The sequence below is a fragment of the Berghia stephanieae genome, chromosome 6 (genome assembly GCF_034508935.2).
Source record: "Berghia stephanieae isolate SIO BIC M18660-M18661 chromosome 6, UCSD_Bste_1.3, whole genome shotgun sequence".
NCBI lineage: Eukaryota > Metazoa > Mollusca > Gastropoda > Nudibranchia > Aeolidiidae > Berghia > Berghia stephanieae.
Window position 1 is genome coordinate 42,910,085 of NC_088365.1, and position 16,472 is coordinate 42,926,556.

General features: G+C 36.5%; 4 protein-coding genes and 1 pseudogene across 4 annotated transcripts in view; 1 reads left to right on the plus strand and 4 right to left on the minus strand.

Moving 5' to 3' along the window:
* The window catches only part of LOC144975053 (pseudouridylate synthase 7 homolog), a 50,454-nt gene extending 36,184 nt beyond the window's left edge, over positions 1-14,270 (plus strand). Inside the window, exon 17 of the mRNA XM_078918734.1 lies at positions 157-14,270. Within this exon, the coding sequence (XP_078774860.1) occupies positions 157-284 (128 nt within the window). The 3' untranslated portion in view covers positions 285-14,270. The remainder of the gene's footprint in view (positions 1-156) is intronic.
* On the minus strand, positions 633-6,153 carry LOC144975057 (uncharacterized). The gene is made up of 2 exons (XM_078918736.1): positions 4,408-6,153; positions 633-4,035 (listed from the first exon to the last, which is right to left on the minus strand). Exon 1 carries the CDS (start codon positions 6,151-6,153, stop codon positions 5,413-5,415), a length of 741 nt encoding a protein of 246 aa, XP_078774862.1. The 3' UTR covers positions 633-4,035; positions 4,408-5,412.
* LOC144975055 (uncharacterized) lies at positions 11,235-12,004 on the minus strand (annotated as a pseudogene).
* Positions 12,779-14,852, minus strand: LOC144975058 (uncharacterized). Its single transcript, XM_078918737.1, has 4 exons — positions 14,536-14,852; positions 13,982-14,150; positions 13,330-13,606; positions 12,779-12,869 (listed from the first exon to the last, which is right to left on the minus strand). The coding sequence occupies exons 1-3, from the start codon at positions 14,666-14,668 to the stop codon at positions 13,336-13,338; spliced, it is 573 nt and encodes a 190-aa protein (XP_078774863.1). The 5' UTR covers positions 14,669-14,852; the 3' UTR covers positions 12,779-12,869; positions 13,330-13,335.
* A 188-nt stretch (positions 14,853-15,040) lies between these two features.
* Positions 15,041-16,472, minus strand: part of LOC144975054 (uncharacterized) — a 4,318-nt gene continuing 2,886 nt past the window's right edge. The window contains exons 4-5 of the mRNA XM_078918735.1: positions 16,149-16,398; positions 15,041-15,929 (exon numbers count right to left, since the gene is read on the minus strand). Of these exons, the coding sequence (XP_078774861.1) occupies positions 15,336-15,929; positions 16,149-16,398 (844 nt within the window). The 3' untranslated portion in view covers positions 15,041-15,335. The remainder of the gene's footprint in view (positions 15,930-16,148; positions 16,399-16,472) is intronic.

Below are 16,472 nucleotides of genomic sequence, written 5' to 3' on the forward strand. Positions count from 1 at the left end.
TACCTTTCATTTTTTTTTTTAAGGACTGGTTGCCGACATAATTCTTAAATTGACATTTTACTGCACGTGTGTGCCGCAAACGTCTTTACACTTCTCAAAAACAAAGCAAAATATAAGATTGAAATAGCGACTCAGAGACTTTTCAATTTTCTCCAGGTACCCAGCAAGCTGTGGTTCTCCATATGTCTCTACCATCCTCATGTTATGCCACAATGGCCCTGAGGGAAGCAATGAGAATTGACACATCTTCCTTTCACCAGTCTTCTCTAAATGAAGGAACTTGACTTATTTCCTCCAGACTGGACACCAGAGCACCAGTATACAGTAGAGCGTTTATAAAATGTGACGTCTCGTGACGGTTTGGTCTGGAAGGTACATTTTGGAGTTATTGGTACCTTCATATAGATCATCATTTCCTCTTTAATTTTGGTACTTAGTTTGTTACTCTACGACAATTAGCGGCTGAGTTATGAAAGTTTGAAGTTGGGGGGTTCCTGTGAGTTTCAGATTCAAATTTGAGAGAAAATCACTCTTAAAGTTTTCCTATACATCTCCATAGCAACGGGCATCATGCACTTATGCTATCGCAATGAAACTTTGCATGCCATTAATAATAATAATAATAATAATAATAATAATAATAGATCTTTATTGTCCATAAATATGGCAATTTGAACGATTTTTAAAAATGCATTAAAAAATAATAAAAACACGTACATATTTATGTGATACATCAAATTAAAGTTCATTATCCATACAATGACAAAATGAAAATAGCCAAAGTATGCAAACCACACATTGGTCATTAAAGAACATGAAGCAAGACTGAAATAATGAAATCACAAAATTTTCACCAAATATAAAAATTCACAAATTAAATATGCAAAATGTCAGGATATACAAATAAAATACTTCATACTTACAGCATAATAACGTACAATTCAGAAATAGTATGATCTTTTTAGTAAAATAAATTAGATAACTTCAGCAGCTTCAGACTAAGCTATGAAAATTGAGAGAGAAAAATAATCCGAAACCGAGAAATCACCAAAAAAAAATGCACATTATATCATTAATGCTAGAATAAGAAATGAAACTCAATCAGACTATATAACTCTTCGCTTCTTTGATGGGCTCTCAATGTCACTAGAAACAGAATTTGATTTTAAAAAAGACTTTAAAGCATCCAACATAAAATCAACATCACCAAATCTTAAACTCCGTCCACCCGACATACATTTATGAAAACGTATTTCACTCTTCAATATTTCTTTTATCTTTGTCAGTGAATAATTTTCAACTCTAAGCCTGTCAAATTAATCAATTACATCTTTATCTGTTCGACAGGGCCCACCGTTAATTCAACATCTCGTTCAACCTTGGAAATATTTTCCATATCCTTTATCTGCTTATCAATCTTCTTCTGTTGATTCTCTACAAATTTCAATCTTATATCATCATCTACTTTATATTTTAACATCTTACTCTCATTTCGCATTTTCTTCCCATGCTTTCTAGCTACTTTGAACATGAGCCCTTGCTCTTCAACAGACTTTTTAGATAAAAACGATATTGTTTTATTGCGTCTGACAGCATGAATGATGGACCGATTATGGAGTGATGCATTTCTCCTTTTACTAATGTCATAATCGAAATCACCAAATGCACTCTCACCAACCACATTTGTAAGAGGACAATGGCTCAATTTTGTTTTCATTTTCATCACTGGCATGAGCATAATAAACATCATTTAAAAAATCTTTCAACTGTCTCTCAGTAACAGAAGAAACATTTTGCATAATATTTTTAACAAATCAATCATTACAACATTATTAAATTTGTCAATTTGACGATGTACCATATCAAATGCAGGGGATTTGGAAAAAGTGAGAGCATCTCCAAAAACAGATGTAAAAGAAATATCAAGTAATTCAGAGGGATCATCATCTCATTTCTTAAAACAGTCATGCATCATTTAAACATACATAAAAAAATCAGTATACTTCACTGTCTTAGTCTTGACAAGAAACCAATAAGGTGAGGTGACTTTAAACAAAATAGGACAATACAACAAACCAATGACATTAACCTTAAATCTTGAAGGTCATGAGTAACACTCTTAATCAATAAATTTGGGTTATCATGTAAAATACCAGAAGTGAAAAATTCAATAAATTGTCATGGTGGAATAAAATAGAAACAGCAGCTTCATAAAAGCAATTAAACCTGTTGGACTTAAAACAAGGAATGGGAACAACATTGTGAGTATCAGAACAAAAAGTAATTCACTGTGGACAACATCCATTTTTCTGGTCACCCCTGGGACCCAACAAATTACAAGTACATCGAATTATTCTATTTGTCGCAGACTCTGAATCTTTGCTAAAAAATGAAAAGGCCCCATCTTTGTCCCTTCCTAAACACTCATCGTTCTGAGTGATCAACTTGTGTTCAAAAACTGACAATGTCTTTTCAAAGGCAGAACTAATTCCTAATAGAAAATATGCATTACAATGCAAAAAACTGATTTGAAGGGAATCTCCAAGCTCAGCGTTTAGTTTATCTGTAAATTTATGACCAAAAAGAATATTGGGCGCAGCCCTATCAGACATGACACTAGTAATTTTAGAAAGAATTTCTCTTAAAATAATATCAGGAGAAATGGAGTACACATCTTTATAGCAATCAACTAAATTACTAATAACAATCATAGCAATATCCAAAAGAGTGTCAGAATTTTCCGTGGCAACAGGCAAAAACCCCAGATAAAAGGTCTCCCCACTATCTAAAGTGAACTGATGTCCCACTATCTTTTTCTGATCTCTTGATGTTCCATCAAAATAAAACGTAGCATTCTCAGATTTTAAAACATTTTCAACAGTTTGCATATTTGAAAGGACAAAAGCCTCGTCATACATGTTTAAAACTGTTTGAGCACAAGGTAAATTTTCAGAAAATACATAATGAAAAATATTGCTTGATACGATATCAATTACTTTTTTTTACATTTTTAGCTGAGACACCTGTCTCACAAACTAAGGCGATGACAGCTTTCCTGACATCATCAGAATATTCATTATTTTTAGAATTTTAAATTTTAATTTCAAATGGATTAGCTTCTAAATTTTCATATCTGATGATCTCTTTCTGTAACTCAATTTGTAAGGTATTTATTTTTGGACTTCATTTTCTGTAAGGACAAATCTTTCTTATTTAAATCACTGTGTAAAACAGATATAGTTGAGCAATAATCTTTACAAATTTTGTCATGCCCAGTTTTAATTTCTTTTAACTTTAAATTTTTTTGTTTAATTCAGCTTCAAACTTTTCTTCTAATTTAGACACAGTAACTAAAGCTTTATCCTCAGCTGAACTAAGTTTCTCTTTCAGTCCTTTTACCTCCTCCAGTAGAGAAAATTTCTCCGATTGAATATCACGTAGTGCAGATTCAACAATCAGAAGTTTTTCATTCAAAGACTGAACGTAACTGGTCATCTTTCAGCTTTGGAGTAGTTGGAGTTGGACTAGATCGTAGTGGGGTGGGTGGGCGAGGCGTAGGGTGCTCTTGTAATGGCAATGATGAAGGCTGTAGATGTGAGGGTGGTTGTGGAGACGAAGAAAGGGAAAATTTTGATAGTAGAAATTGCTGAAGCCTTTCAGGATGTTTGGTCTTGTTGCTCCTGAGTCTTTCATACTCTTTGAATGTTTTTTTCAGGACACAAAAAAGTTTAGAATTAATGCTCAGTCCAGATAAATGGCAAACACATTGAGCCGTTGCGTTTGAACTTAATCCCATATCCCTTCTGGAAAGTTCAATATCAATAATTAAACCGTTATCAATGTATTTCAAATCCAGTGAAGATGCAGGCAGAAAGGGCAATGAAGCACGGGTGATGCCAAAACTCTACAACTTATCAGAAATAAAGTCAAAGTCAACCCCACATTCCAGGAACGACAGATCATGCCGTTGCATGCAGAATCTTTGGTAAGCACGCTCCACTGCATGCCTTATCCGTGATCTGTGTGATGCAAGGTCTGGGGATATCCGCAGAAGACAGTCTTCAATCTTATTATTTGAAAAGATGAGACAATGGCAATACAACACAATTTTACATTGTCAAGTGTTACCTAACTCTGTACCTTTCTCGTTAGCAATACTTACTCATATGTACAGTGAATCTCAATAAGCACTGAAATGCACCAATGCCCCTTTATATGATCCTCACCGATTTTTTCCTGTAACAAAACATCTTAATCTTAGCCAGCAAAAAAAAAAAAAAGGCGGTCAGAGGACAACTCTCTTGACTTTGCTCACTTCTTGACAATAGTTGATCACATGATAGCTTTGAGAAACTTCTCTGAAAAAAATGTGATTACATATATATGACGATATAAAAATATAGTCACCTCCTTCCAAGATTTTTTTGATGAGCAGTTCTCCGATTCCTGCTTCAAAAAATAAAGCTGCACAAGTAACCTCTGGTTCACTTTTATTGGTGGCAAATCTGGTCGTCTACCTCTCCCAGATACCAAAAAGGTATTTTTTAACCCTTGGTAAACATCATCATCTGAGGAAATATATCAAAATGAAAATTAATAATTTTATCATTAAAATTAAAATCTTCCTTACACAAACATTGAAATAGATACGCATTATTATTATCCCCAATAAATGAAAAATACCAAACAATAATCTGAATCTGATGAAATGGCAAATAATTACAATATGAATATGAAAAAAAAAGTCATTTGCGATGGTAATAGCTAGTAATAATAAGTACCAGGCAGTCTGGTAGTGCACAATTAATATTTGATCCACTGAAATTATATTGAAGGATCACAATAGTCATATAACTTTATAAACAGATCAGTCCACATCCAAACTATTGACAGGGGTCTCAGCCCATCACCAAAGCAAAGTTTCATAACATAATTTTTTTTTTAAAAAGCTTACTATTGCTGTAAAGTCACATACGCCTCTATAATGATAATAATTAATGATAATGTCTTAACCAATAACCTTAGAACGCATTCGAAGTAAAACAAAACTAATGTGAATCGCTATAAGTTGTCCGCAATTGACTCGTCTGCAACCTGAATTGAGTGTCCGCCATTTTGAAATCAAGATTTCGAACACTTTGAAATGTAAACGAAAGTCTTGACACGTTGCATAACAGTGAATATAAAATAAACTAGTTAAGCTACAATGTGCAAACAGGTATCAAAATAAAGGTAATTTTAAGATCTATGTAATGAAATGTTGAATCAGTACCAATAAGAAACAGTACATTAATTATATAACAGATAAAAGCATCAAATAGAAATGTGCAAATTATTCAAGAGTCAATATAGATTACTGATCCAGATATGGCATATGCGATGACATTAGAGCCTCAGTTATCTTCCGCATTGTTAATAACTATTACTCTTACCCACTGGAACAGAATCTTCAACAGAAAAACCTAAATGCTCAACTAAGCGTTTATATAGCACACTAAGCGACCCTGTTACCTGAATATTCTTTCCCAAGCAGACTTTTCTGTAGTTAATTTGAGCTTTGATGTTTTCTACAGCTCTAGGCTCTAACATTAACCTATCCACATCATCTTTTGTGGAGCAAACATTACCATAGTTAATAACCTGGTCCATGATAGATGATTTCTTTTGACTTATTTTCACTTCTTTTCTCAACTTCTGATCCTTATTATCAGCAATCTTTTTTTTCACCCTCTCCAACACCAGCAACTGTTTTTCCCTGCTTTGCATTTTCCACTTAGGCCCTGAATGAATTGCTTTAGCAAGAAGCATCTTTTGCTTATGGATGCTAAATTTTCTGAGCCAAGCAGATGTACGATTGCTCTTCCACATTACATTTGTGGAATGCAAATGTAAAGATACATGACGACGCCTCTTCATGTCGTAGTCCATGTCACCAAATAACCGTTCACCAGCTAAGTTGGTTAAAGGACAAGTCATTAAAACATCCATCACGTCTTTCTCTATCGAACCACCAAAAACACCCCCTTCAATAAAATCTACAAGCTGTTGTTTTTGAACTACGAGACACCTCTCTTGAACACTGAGGTCCATGGTATTCTCCGATTGGATGCTATCATTCGGTGGAGTTGGCGGGGCACATTCGCTGTCCTCCATCTTTCTTTTCTTCACCGACAAGATTTGGTAAAGATGTGGATGTAAAATTTTAACCGCCTTTTCCACAAACTGTTGTTTTAAAAACCTGGACGTCCCTTTCCATCAACATACTGCTTCCCTCACCTGTGAAGAAAATCAGAAAAAATAGCTTAGATTAAAACACATTTAAAAAATGAGATAGGGTTTGATTTGAACCGAATTAAACAAAATAAAAAACACCATGATAACAGCAGTTTCCGAACTTCTTGTCATGATTCATGGCTCCTAATAAAAATATATATAAAGATATATAGCCTCTACAGACATACATAATAAAATATAATAAAGGCACAGCCTCAAATAAACAAGTCAAAGTAATAGGTACACAGAACAGAACAGGCATGCAGTCTTGAGTAGGTACAGAGAAGTCATTAAAAAAAGCTACTTTCACTTTCAATATTCAAATTGCAACCTGCAAGTACTACTTCGGCATCACTTCCCACTTCATTATGCGATAGCTAAATACTTGTCACTACTGTTAACAACTCATTAAAAGTACACTTACCAAGTTTTTTGAACTAAATCATCCTGTTCTTGCACGCTTAGTCCATTCTCTGATTGATGGTAGAGTGATGGGATGTCGCTGTTTCGTTGAGTCGGCACGGCCGATTAGCTGTCCGCCATCTTTCTTTTCTTCGCTGACGGGATTTGGTGAATGTGGATTTAAAGTTAAAACCGTCTTTTCCACAAATTAATTGCTGTTTCAAGTTCTTGACATTTATGCTCTTGAAATGTTCACATTTTTGATGATATATTTTTGCAGCCCGAGATTTTACGAAAAATGCTGGGTTTTTTTTTCACTTTTTAACTTTAAATTTTACCTCAACCTGTCTTACACACGTTGAACAAAAACGAAAATGGTACCAAAATGACCGGAGTGATCTCCCCTTTCAAACAAAGAAAATGGGAAAGAGCTACGATTGTGGATTGGACGGTTGCGATATAAAACAAGGGTAGTCGGATTACGGTCTGACTAATTTTACCGCGATGTTCGATTTCAACGGCAAAAGTCGTTATATTTACTCAACAATAAAACCATTTTATGTTTTGAACACAGTATTAGAATTAGTATCATTAGAAAGAGGAAAAGAAGAAGAAGAATATATTGATACAATGCATTGCCTCAGATTAATAATATTTTTAGGATTATCGAGGTGTTTAAAATCGGGATTTTCCATCCACCACTCCGATTTACGGCAAATTTCAACTGAGCAAGATTGGTCACTTGTGGTACCTAGTAGCACAGAAAAGCTAGATGTCGCAGAGACGTTGTGCTAAGACTCCTGCGCCTGTCTGACAATATCAGATTGTAAACAGAAAAGCTGCGCTCAGCATCAGCGCTGTTGGTCGTGGTGTATATGTACCAATTGGCACAAGCAGCCAAAGCGGGCACTTCATCAGAAATGGACTGCCAAAAATGTGGCACATCAACAGAAGAGGTGATGGAGTTCTTCACCGCGAGGGGTCCTAGCTACCGGGAGTACCTCTTGATCTCCTCCTCGGGTACAGTTTTCAGCTTTGTGAGGCTCTCAAGTTGATCCCAAGGTGGAGACAGGAGCAGCTTAGCAGGGTTGAAAAATGGGACCTCTCTTAAAAAGTCAATCCCTGGCTGTCCCTCTTTCGTCAGGTACCGATCTAGCTTCTCGCTTGTCAGGGCGTAGGCTGTGTTGAACACATCCTTCAGCTTGTTCCTCTCCTGAAGAGACATGTCCTCATGGAAGAATTTAGACACCACCATTCGGGAAACACCACCCTGAAAACGACACTGGAGGTCCTGAAGCATCGACCAAACCTGAGATGGAAGAATCAACAAATGTTTCAAGAGACAGTGCCACAAACATCAAAACTTGCATTAATGCAGTAGAATCTGGAGAAATAAATTGTTTAATTTTGGCTTAAGCGGTATACAAGCATCATGGAAATAAATGAATATCACTATGCTGTCCTACACATATTCCTCATCCGTGCTGGGACCAAGGCATATAGGACGAGGAATCCGTGAAACCAAGAAATGTAATCCGTAAAGTCGGGACATTGGAATAGGAACGAGGTTTCCGTGAGAATGAGGAATATGTAAACGAGGAAAATGTGCAGGACTGTATTATGTTGTTTTTTTTTCTTTGGTTAATACCACAATGTAATTGCATATGTATGTGTACATGTATATATTTGATTGTGCATGAGTGTGAACAAAAATCGGTGGACCCCAAAATTGTGAAACTCCACTAGAACCTCACTCCATCCAGGTGTGTATTGGTGGTTTCATTTTTCTTCATACAATGGTCATAAATTCATGCTAAAAACCATATTTTGCATAATTATGCGGTAAAAGGTGAATTATGCGGTCGGTCGCGTTTTCCTGGGGGGCCAGATTTGCCAAAAAGACCAAAATTTGCCCAAAAATTTGCCGAGGAGAACTAAGCGTTTCAGTAAAAATTAACACGCGGTACAGAAAAAAAAATATATAAAAGAATTTATTACATTTAAGGAGGTTACATTTATTAATTTACACAAAGTAAAGCGATTTATGCGCCCAAACTTTCAGACAATCACACACACACACAAACTTACACTTTCAGTCAGACTCATCAAAGGCCTAGTTTTCTTTTACTACTCAAAAAAAGAGGCATCGATAAACTTATTGTAGTAAAGGAAAACTAGTCCTTTGATGTTTTCTGTGAGTCTACGCCTTCTGGAAGACAAGACAAGATTGTAAAGAGAAAAACTTCGCTCAGCATCAGCTGACGAGCGTGTTGAGATTGAGAAGGCATACCGGGACGCCAATGCAGCGAGAGCTGGAACATAATCTGCCACAGACTTCCAAAATAGGATCAGATCTATAATTCCAGTATCAGACTCTCTCACAGCACTGGGCCCCAGTTTCTCAATATACCTCGTGAACTCATGCTGAGGAATATCACAAAAATTAGGAATTGCAGTGTATGCAGATACAGTGCGAGGCATGAGAGCAATATTCTTCGGACTGAAAATCCTAATGTGCTTCAAAAACTCCAAGCTGGGTTGGCCCTCAACGGACATGTATTTCTGAAGCTTGGCAGAAGTTACCTGATACTGATACTGATAAGCATTCGAATACCGTTGTCTGACTTCCCCCTTTTCTCTGCTGGTGAAGCAATGGGGTAGGAACTCCTCTGCTTCAGCCATATTCACCCCTGAGCCGGTGTACAGAAACTCCAGTTCCTCAAGTGCATCTCAAACCTTTGGAGTAGGAGAAAGAAAAGGAAACAGGAGCGACAAGGAAGTAGGGTGATCCGGGGGAATTCCACCCACAACTTAACAAAAATCCACTTTGTGTCCTAACTAATTGAGATATTTGATTATATTTTGCTTAGAACATAAGAATTACAATAAACATACAATTTGACAAATATGACAAAGCATTTTCAAGAATTTATTAGATTTACCAAAAATATTTCCAATGCTTTATTTGGGGTAATTCCACCCACCATGGCCATTTTTTTTTTAATGTTCAACAATTTAACAAATATGAATAAAACAGATTACTGATGCAATACAAATGGAAGACAAGTTACTAAAAAGTTGAAAACACATTTCTGTCAGTCTGGGAATGAGAGTTTATGTCATTGTCGCTGTTGTCGTCGTAGTCGTCGTCACCACTGTCGTTTTGTTGCCTGGGTGGAAGCCAGTCCTTGTCGCCATCACTGTCAATATCCATGTCAGTGCCAGATTCTGAGTCAACAATTTTCAGTTTCTTGTTTGCTTTGGCTCTCAGAGCTAGTTCTTTTTTCTTTTCCCTTGTTACTTTTCTTCTTCTCTTCCTCTTCTTGTGTCAGTCTTTGTATATACTCAATGCTTGTTAGAATTTCGCCGTACTGTCGCTGGACAGTTTTTTTTTCGGGCTTGATCCCTTTTAGCTTGCAACATCGGGGATATTTTTTTCATGAAAAAATCCTTTATACTCTCTGCTTTTTTTTTTGCCCTCTGCACCTTCCCAGATAACGTTATTTTGCTATTGTTATGGAATCAAACAATTTTTGTTTTGCCAAGGCCCTTGCTAGGATCATTCGCTGAGAGGGAAACAGTCAATATTTTTTATTTATTTATTTATTTTTTTTGTAAACATTCTCCTCGTTATATCTATATAGGCACATTGTTAGTTTTTATATATTTTTGAATGTGCCCCTCTTGGTCAGATCCTTTTTGTCGTGTCTGGGTGTGACTTGGGAATGATTACAAACAAGGCACAAGTGCAGTGCTCTAATTTGAACCCCGTAGATCAACCTTACTGCCTTCTTTTATCACCCATTTCCTTCTGCGCCTTTCTAGATAATGTTACTTTGCTATTTTTATGGAATCAACCTATTTATTATGCCAAGGCCCTTGCTGGGATCCTTCACTGAGAGGGAAACAGTCAATTTTAAAAAAAAATTTAAAAAAAATTTTTTTGTGTGTGTGTGTGTAAACATTCTCATCGTTCTATTTCTAAAGGGATATTGTTAGATTTAATATATTTTTGAATGCGTCCCTCTTGGTCAGATCCATTTTTTGTCTGGGTGCGTCTTGGAGTGATTTCAAACAAGACACAAGGTGCCCTAAGGTCTGCTATCATTACATCCAGTTACTCATAGCTTCAAATGGGGGGATGTAGAAGGGGATGGGTGGATAAAAAACCCACAAAACATGATGCAGAGATGATAATGACAATGATAATAATAACAAAATGGTAATGGTAATAATAATAATAAGAAGAAGAGGGCAGGAGGAAAAGGAAGAAGAGTGTGTTATGAATTATTTCAAAGGGATGCCGGATTGAAATTATGGAAAATAATTTCAAAGAAAACATGAAAATGTAAAACAAATAACGTGATAATTAAAAAGAAAAATTACATTAATTACTACATTTGGGAGGGAAATCAAATCAATTATTTATAGCTATTTACAAGTATTTCAAGTTAAAAATTAATCAATTGATGAAAGAATGAAAAAAAAGGTAGATCAGAAGAACAGCTTAAAAAATCATTCAGGACATAGGATAATCTTTCACAAACTGTCTAATGTTGTCAAACAGATATTTTATTCTGACCGGAGAAAGACCTGGGGAAGGTATTGGTTGTGGCAAATGAACAGGGGGCCAGTTCTCTAAGTTTCTTGATTCTTAACAACTGAAAAGAGGTTTCTTCCCCTTCAGATGTTCTTGCCTGGACACGGGTAGATCCACTTTCAAATTTGAAGCGATACAGTGATTTAATACTTTTTAAAGGATTAAAGTAAGGGGACAAGAATGTCTGCCAGTCATAAGTTGGAACATAAAGAGTGCCATCTTTCAGCCCAACCAACTGAGCTCTATCAACACTTGTGGCACTTCCCCTTTTGGCTTGACAGATGTCCTCAAGGCAGTGAACCTCCATTCTCCTGAAATTCTGTTTTAATAACCCAAAACACCAGTCGGGTGCAAACTTTGTATGTCCAGGAACCATGAAATTCAGGGAAATTTTTGTATGGAGACCATGAAAGTGAAAGACCCTCCACATGAGGTAAGCAACATATAGTTGTTTTTATTCTGCCCGCTACAGTTATCACAATGTAGGACAGCTTCTTGTTCCCCCAAGCCATACTTCTCAAAAAAGAAGTGAAAGTAGCTAATGACTGAGTTCAAACCCTTGCCACAACACAAATCCTCGTCAATAACAAAATTTATTTGTTGCGGTATTCCTGGGCTACAAATACCAAATAACCCACACTTTCTTGGTGTTAAAAAATAGATGGAACCAGGTTGCATGGGGCTGCTTGGCAAATGCATTTGTTGTGCATAGTCAGAACAATACCCCATTCTATGGTTCTACAGTTGGCAGGCTGGGTAGATAGCTCCTTTATTTCTCAGGTAGCCGCAGTGCCCTTAGATTCATGCACAACACTGTTGTAAAACTCTCTTTCCACATTGACCTGCAAATATATTTTTTAAAAGATTGGAAAAATATTATTTCATTGATGGTAAGTGATTTTCTTTGTCAAACATATTCAAATGGTTCAAACTTTTCAATCGTTAGCATCAATTCTTTGTGCATTCCATGTATCGGGATATTGGAATGTGTTTGAAGGAACAATCGGAACAAGAATGTTCAATGATATTGTTCTCCGGTGCAAGGTCTTGATAGCTCAGTTGGTAAAGTACTTGCTCTCAAAGGGACAGATTTCAAACCTAATTTGATTCACATTTATTTAATGACCACTCTGTCTATCTGAGCAGAGAATGGATAACTGGTAATGTTAGATCTGGTGGAAAGCATTTTGCAACTAACCAGTGAAGGAAAAATTCAGTTCCATATGACCTAAAGCTTTGAAGGATACTTTCTTATCAAACGCACGGTGGTATTGATAATTTTAATTTAAAAAAAACAAACAGATTTGTACCTTATAGCCATCCTAAAAAGGAATTAAGAATTCGAGCTAACTGGTATTTAAAAGGATTGAGTCAAAATATAATCGGGAACTTACCAAACGAAGGTGATCCTTTTGTCTTTCTATGAGAGCCAACTTCCTGGGATCTGACGTATTAGTATTAGCCCCACGCAGAATCCTGGTGTTGTTTTTGTGGCATATGTGGCATAAGTCTGTCATTGGTCTCGCTTGCACAATGTGAGGGACATGTCTTTCCCAAAGAGTTCTAAATGATGTTTCTCAAACAACACGGTGTCCTGAAAAATATAGACGGTCTATTACAATTTTTCTCAGTCCATTTTATAAAACTGAAAAAAAATGGTAATTTTTTCCACAACAAATTGACAATAAAAAAAACAAAAATGGAGCACCAAAGCATCTAAAATATTAGACTCCTGGACCGATTTTAGAATGGACCTCCCCCGGTAGTTCAGTTGGGTGAACATCCGCTCCACATGCCAAGGACCAAGATTGATCCCGGGTGCAGTCGAGATTTTTTATTTTTCCGATCTTCCTGGCCACCCAGAAGTAAATGGATATCTGGGTCTGTTAGATTTAGAGGAAAGTAATTTGCTATAGACTTGCACCCAATCCAAAGGGTAGCAAGCAATTGTTATTGTCCGATTCACACTACAGAAACAGGGATAATCTCCGGCTCCATGGGCTTCTTAATGGTTCTCAAGGACTGTATATAGATGGGTTGTAAAAACCACTTACCAGATGCTACAGAAGCCGCATTTTAAGCAGCCCACAAACACCTCTTTGTGTAGTATGAAGGCAGCAACTTGAAGCCCGTTTGTGATACCCAGGTATTCTTCCAGGGAGACAAAATCCGTGATCCTCAGAGAATGCCTCAATGAAGCGAATCACACGTTCTGTATCACTATCACAGGCTGATAGTGACCTAACGTTGTATTTTCGGCCTCCCAGAGTGGGCTTCAGCCTCGTCTGAATTGGATTTTTCTGAAGCATATCAAGCCGTGGTTGACCAAGACTGTTTGATAGAACAAAAAGTATATCAATATCACCATTTATTTTCAATAAAAACTTGGAGATTGCACTCAATTGAATCAAATAAATGAAAAACAAATTTGTGTGACATTGACATCACATTTAACAACTTGCAATAGAATATGTTACATTTCAAGAAAGGAAATGTTGATTTCTGAACAAATATTGATCTAAAAAAAAAAAATGAATTATAAAAAGTACCTAAAATAATAGATGAATAATTTGAAATCTTTCCTCAGCAAAGTAATTCCATAGAACTGTGAACCTATTTTCACCCGGTTTCCCTAGCTATTGTAACATGATAATTATTATTTATTTTAACTTTTATTCCTTTTGCCAATCTAATGAAAATACTTACCACAATAGAAAACGAAATGTCTCTCGACATACTGGCTTTCCATCAATAACATAGGTCTGCCTGGGGGGTTTCCTGGTAACCTGCCTTGACTTCCGTTTGTGCATTGTTATTTCTGACTTTTTCATTCCTTGGGCGTGTAGTAAACCCATGATGTAAAAGTCTTTTTCATCTGCAAATAGTGAAATGAATAAATGGAAAATATTTATAAAATATGAATCACTTTAATTGAATTGATAACATGCATTACTGTAATGAATTAAAGATACTGAAAAAGAGATTGTTTATATTTTTTAGCTCCAGCCTTAAAGTTTTCTGTTTTAATTGTGAGTGGAGGAAGAAAAGGATAAGGAGGAAATGTGAATAAGATAAAGAGATGGGATGAGAAAATTATTTAAATAAAAATAGAGTGGAAATATGGGGAGAGAGAGAGAGAGAGAGAGAGAGAGAGAGAGAGAGAGAGAGAGAGAGAGAGAGAGAGAGAGAGAGAGAGATATGCATGATTAAAAGTGAGTGAAAATTTAATAAGTTCGAATCTACCAACAAATACAACTCACCGTTAGTGAGGGCACACGTGTCCAGTCTTTTGTTGAAAATTTCATCCTCGCTGAACTGCAGCAAGCACCCCTCTTGTCCATCAGGCATTACCATAAAACAACCACATTTGTAAGTTTTCACCCTCTCCAACATCGGGTCTTGTTCCACATACTGTGTATGGACCTCATCATATCCATCATGAACTGTTACGAGGTCTTGATCATCCTCGTCGGTGCTTTGGCTTTCCGTATCGGAATCTGCAGTGGCAGTGGTGGGAACTGGATCATCTGCTGAGATCTCGGTCACACACACGTCCTCAAGTTCTACGGTTTCCTGGTCTTCAAGTGACTCAACATCACTATCCTCTACATCAGATTGATAGATCTTAGCTTCAATTAACTGCTGGACACGTTGATCATTTTCTAAACTTAAAATATTTGAGTTTCTAGCTGTGTTGAGAGCGTTAGCAGTCTCCTCAGCTCAGTCCTCCATTTTGAATATTAATCTGGCATCGCGGAAAATTGCCATTTGAAATCCCAAATTTTGCCAAATTTTGCCACAAAAAAATGACAATTTTGCCACAAAAAATAGAAAAATTTGCCACATTTTGCCGTAAAAATTGCCAAATTTTGCAAATTTTGTTAACTAATCGGATAACTTTTTTTCGTTCCCGGGGACCCCAAATACTACAATGATCTGAAGATGCACACAAAAGTCACTCAGGTGCAGATCAGAATGAAAAATGATTTAAAACATCAATCTTAATCTTATATCAAAACAAAAGTACGAAAAACCTGCAAAGAGAGGTATCAAAATTTAATTAAACAAGATATTCATAGGAAATAAAACTGTTATAATAAAGGAACACCAAAGCCTTTAAGTTTGCTTCGTTGAGCCGCCTTCTCCTGTCTGAAAATACAAGATTATAAATGGAGAAGGACCTCTCAGCATCAGCAGAATTAAGGCAGGTGTATATGTATCTCTTTGCCAGCGTAGCAAGATGGGGAACATCTGAGCTAACACTGTTCCAAAAAACAGTCAGATCAAGTGGAATGCCTCCAGATGCCGACACTGCTCTTGGACCAAGAGACTCTTTATATCGAAGTACTTCTACACGAGGTACTTCATGAATACCAGGAATGGTCAAAGAATCAATATCAGAGTCAGCAATGAACACTAAATTGCAAGGATTGAAGAAAGGTATCTCCTTCAATAATTCCATCCCTGGTTGGCCTTCCGTCGATGAATATTTCTCAAGCTTTTCATTGGCCAAAGAGAAAGCTTGACAAAAACTATCCTGGAGCTGAAGCTTGAGATGTTGGTCCAGGTCATGCGGACAGTGTCTTTCTACATCTTGTAGGGTCACATGGCAAGATGAAAACTGGTCCTTAATTTCCATGAGCTTTGACCACGCCTGGTGAAAATAGAAATAAGAATAAGGCAAGGATTAAAAAACATAAGAAAGTATTTTTGTTTTGTAATTCTTTTCTTGCTCTAGTCAAAGACATTCAACTATAATGTTGTGTCCAAAGGCAGAGTTTCAACAAAGATGGAATCGTTTCATTAATAATGATACCTGCTCTTAATCTTATAAAATAAGATTTAAAGGTAGGAGGAGAAAATGAATATTTACTGTCATGGCGATTGGACGTTGGCTTTGGAATACATCAGTAGCTACAACGATGGACTGAGACTGCTGGATTATAAAGCTCATCTCTGCTTGAATTAACTGGCGCTCCGACACCGAGCAGAGGATATCATTCAAGTAGACTAACGACTCTGGAGCCGTGCGCCCACAGTGCTCCATTTCCTTCGCAATGAATGTGGCAAAGTGCTGCAAATTTTTCTCATGGTATGAGACCGCTTCAAACCAACAATTCCATCTGGATTTTGAAAAGGAAGTAAAAGAAATGATGCATTTTTAATTCATTTGTTAAATTGAATTTTTATTTGAAAA

Coding starts and splice junctions, on each gene's coding strand:
- LOC144975057 (XM_078918736.1), bottom strand. CDS start 6,153: ATGGAGGACAGCGAATGTGCCCCGCCAACTCCACCGAATGATAGCATC.
- LOC144975058 (XM_078918737.1), bottom strand. CDS start 14,668: ATGTTGGAGAGGGTGAAAACTTACAAATGTGGTTGTTTTATGGTAATG. Junction 14,151..14,535: donor CACGTGTGCCCTCACTAACG/GTGAGTTGTATT, acceptor CACTATTTGCAG/ATGAAAAAGACTTTTACATC. Junction 13,607..13,981: donor ACATTTCGTTTTCTATTGTG/GTAAGTATTTTC, acceptor TCTATCAAACAG/TCTTGGTCAACCACGGCTTG.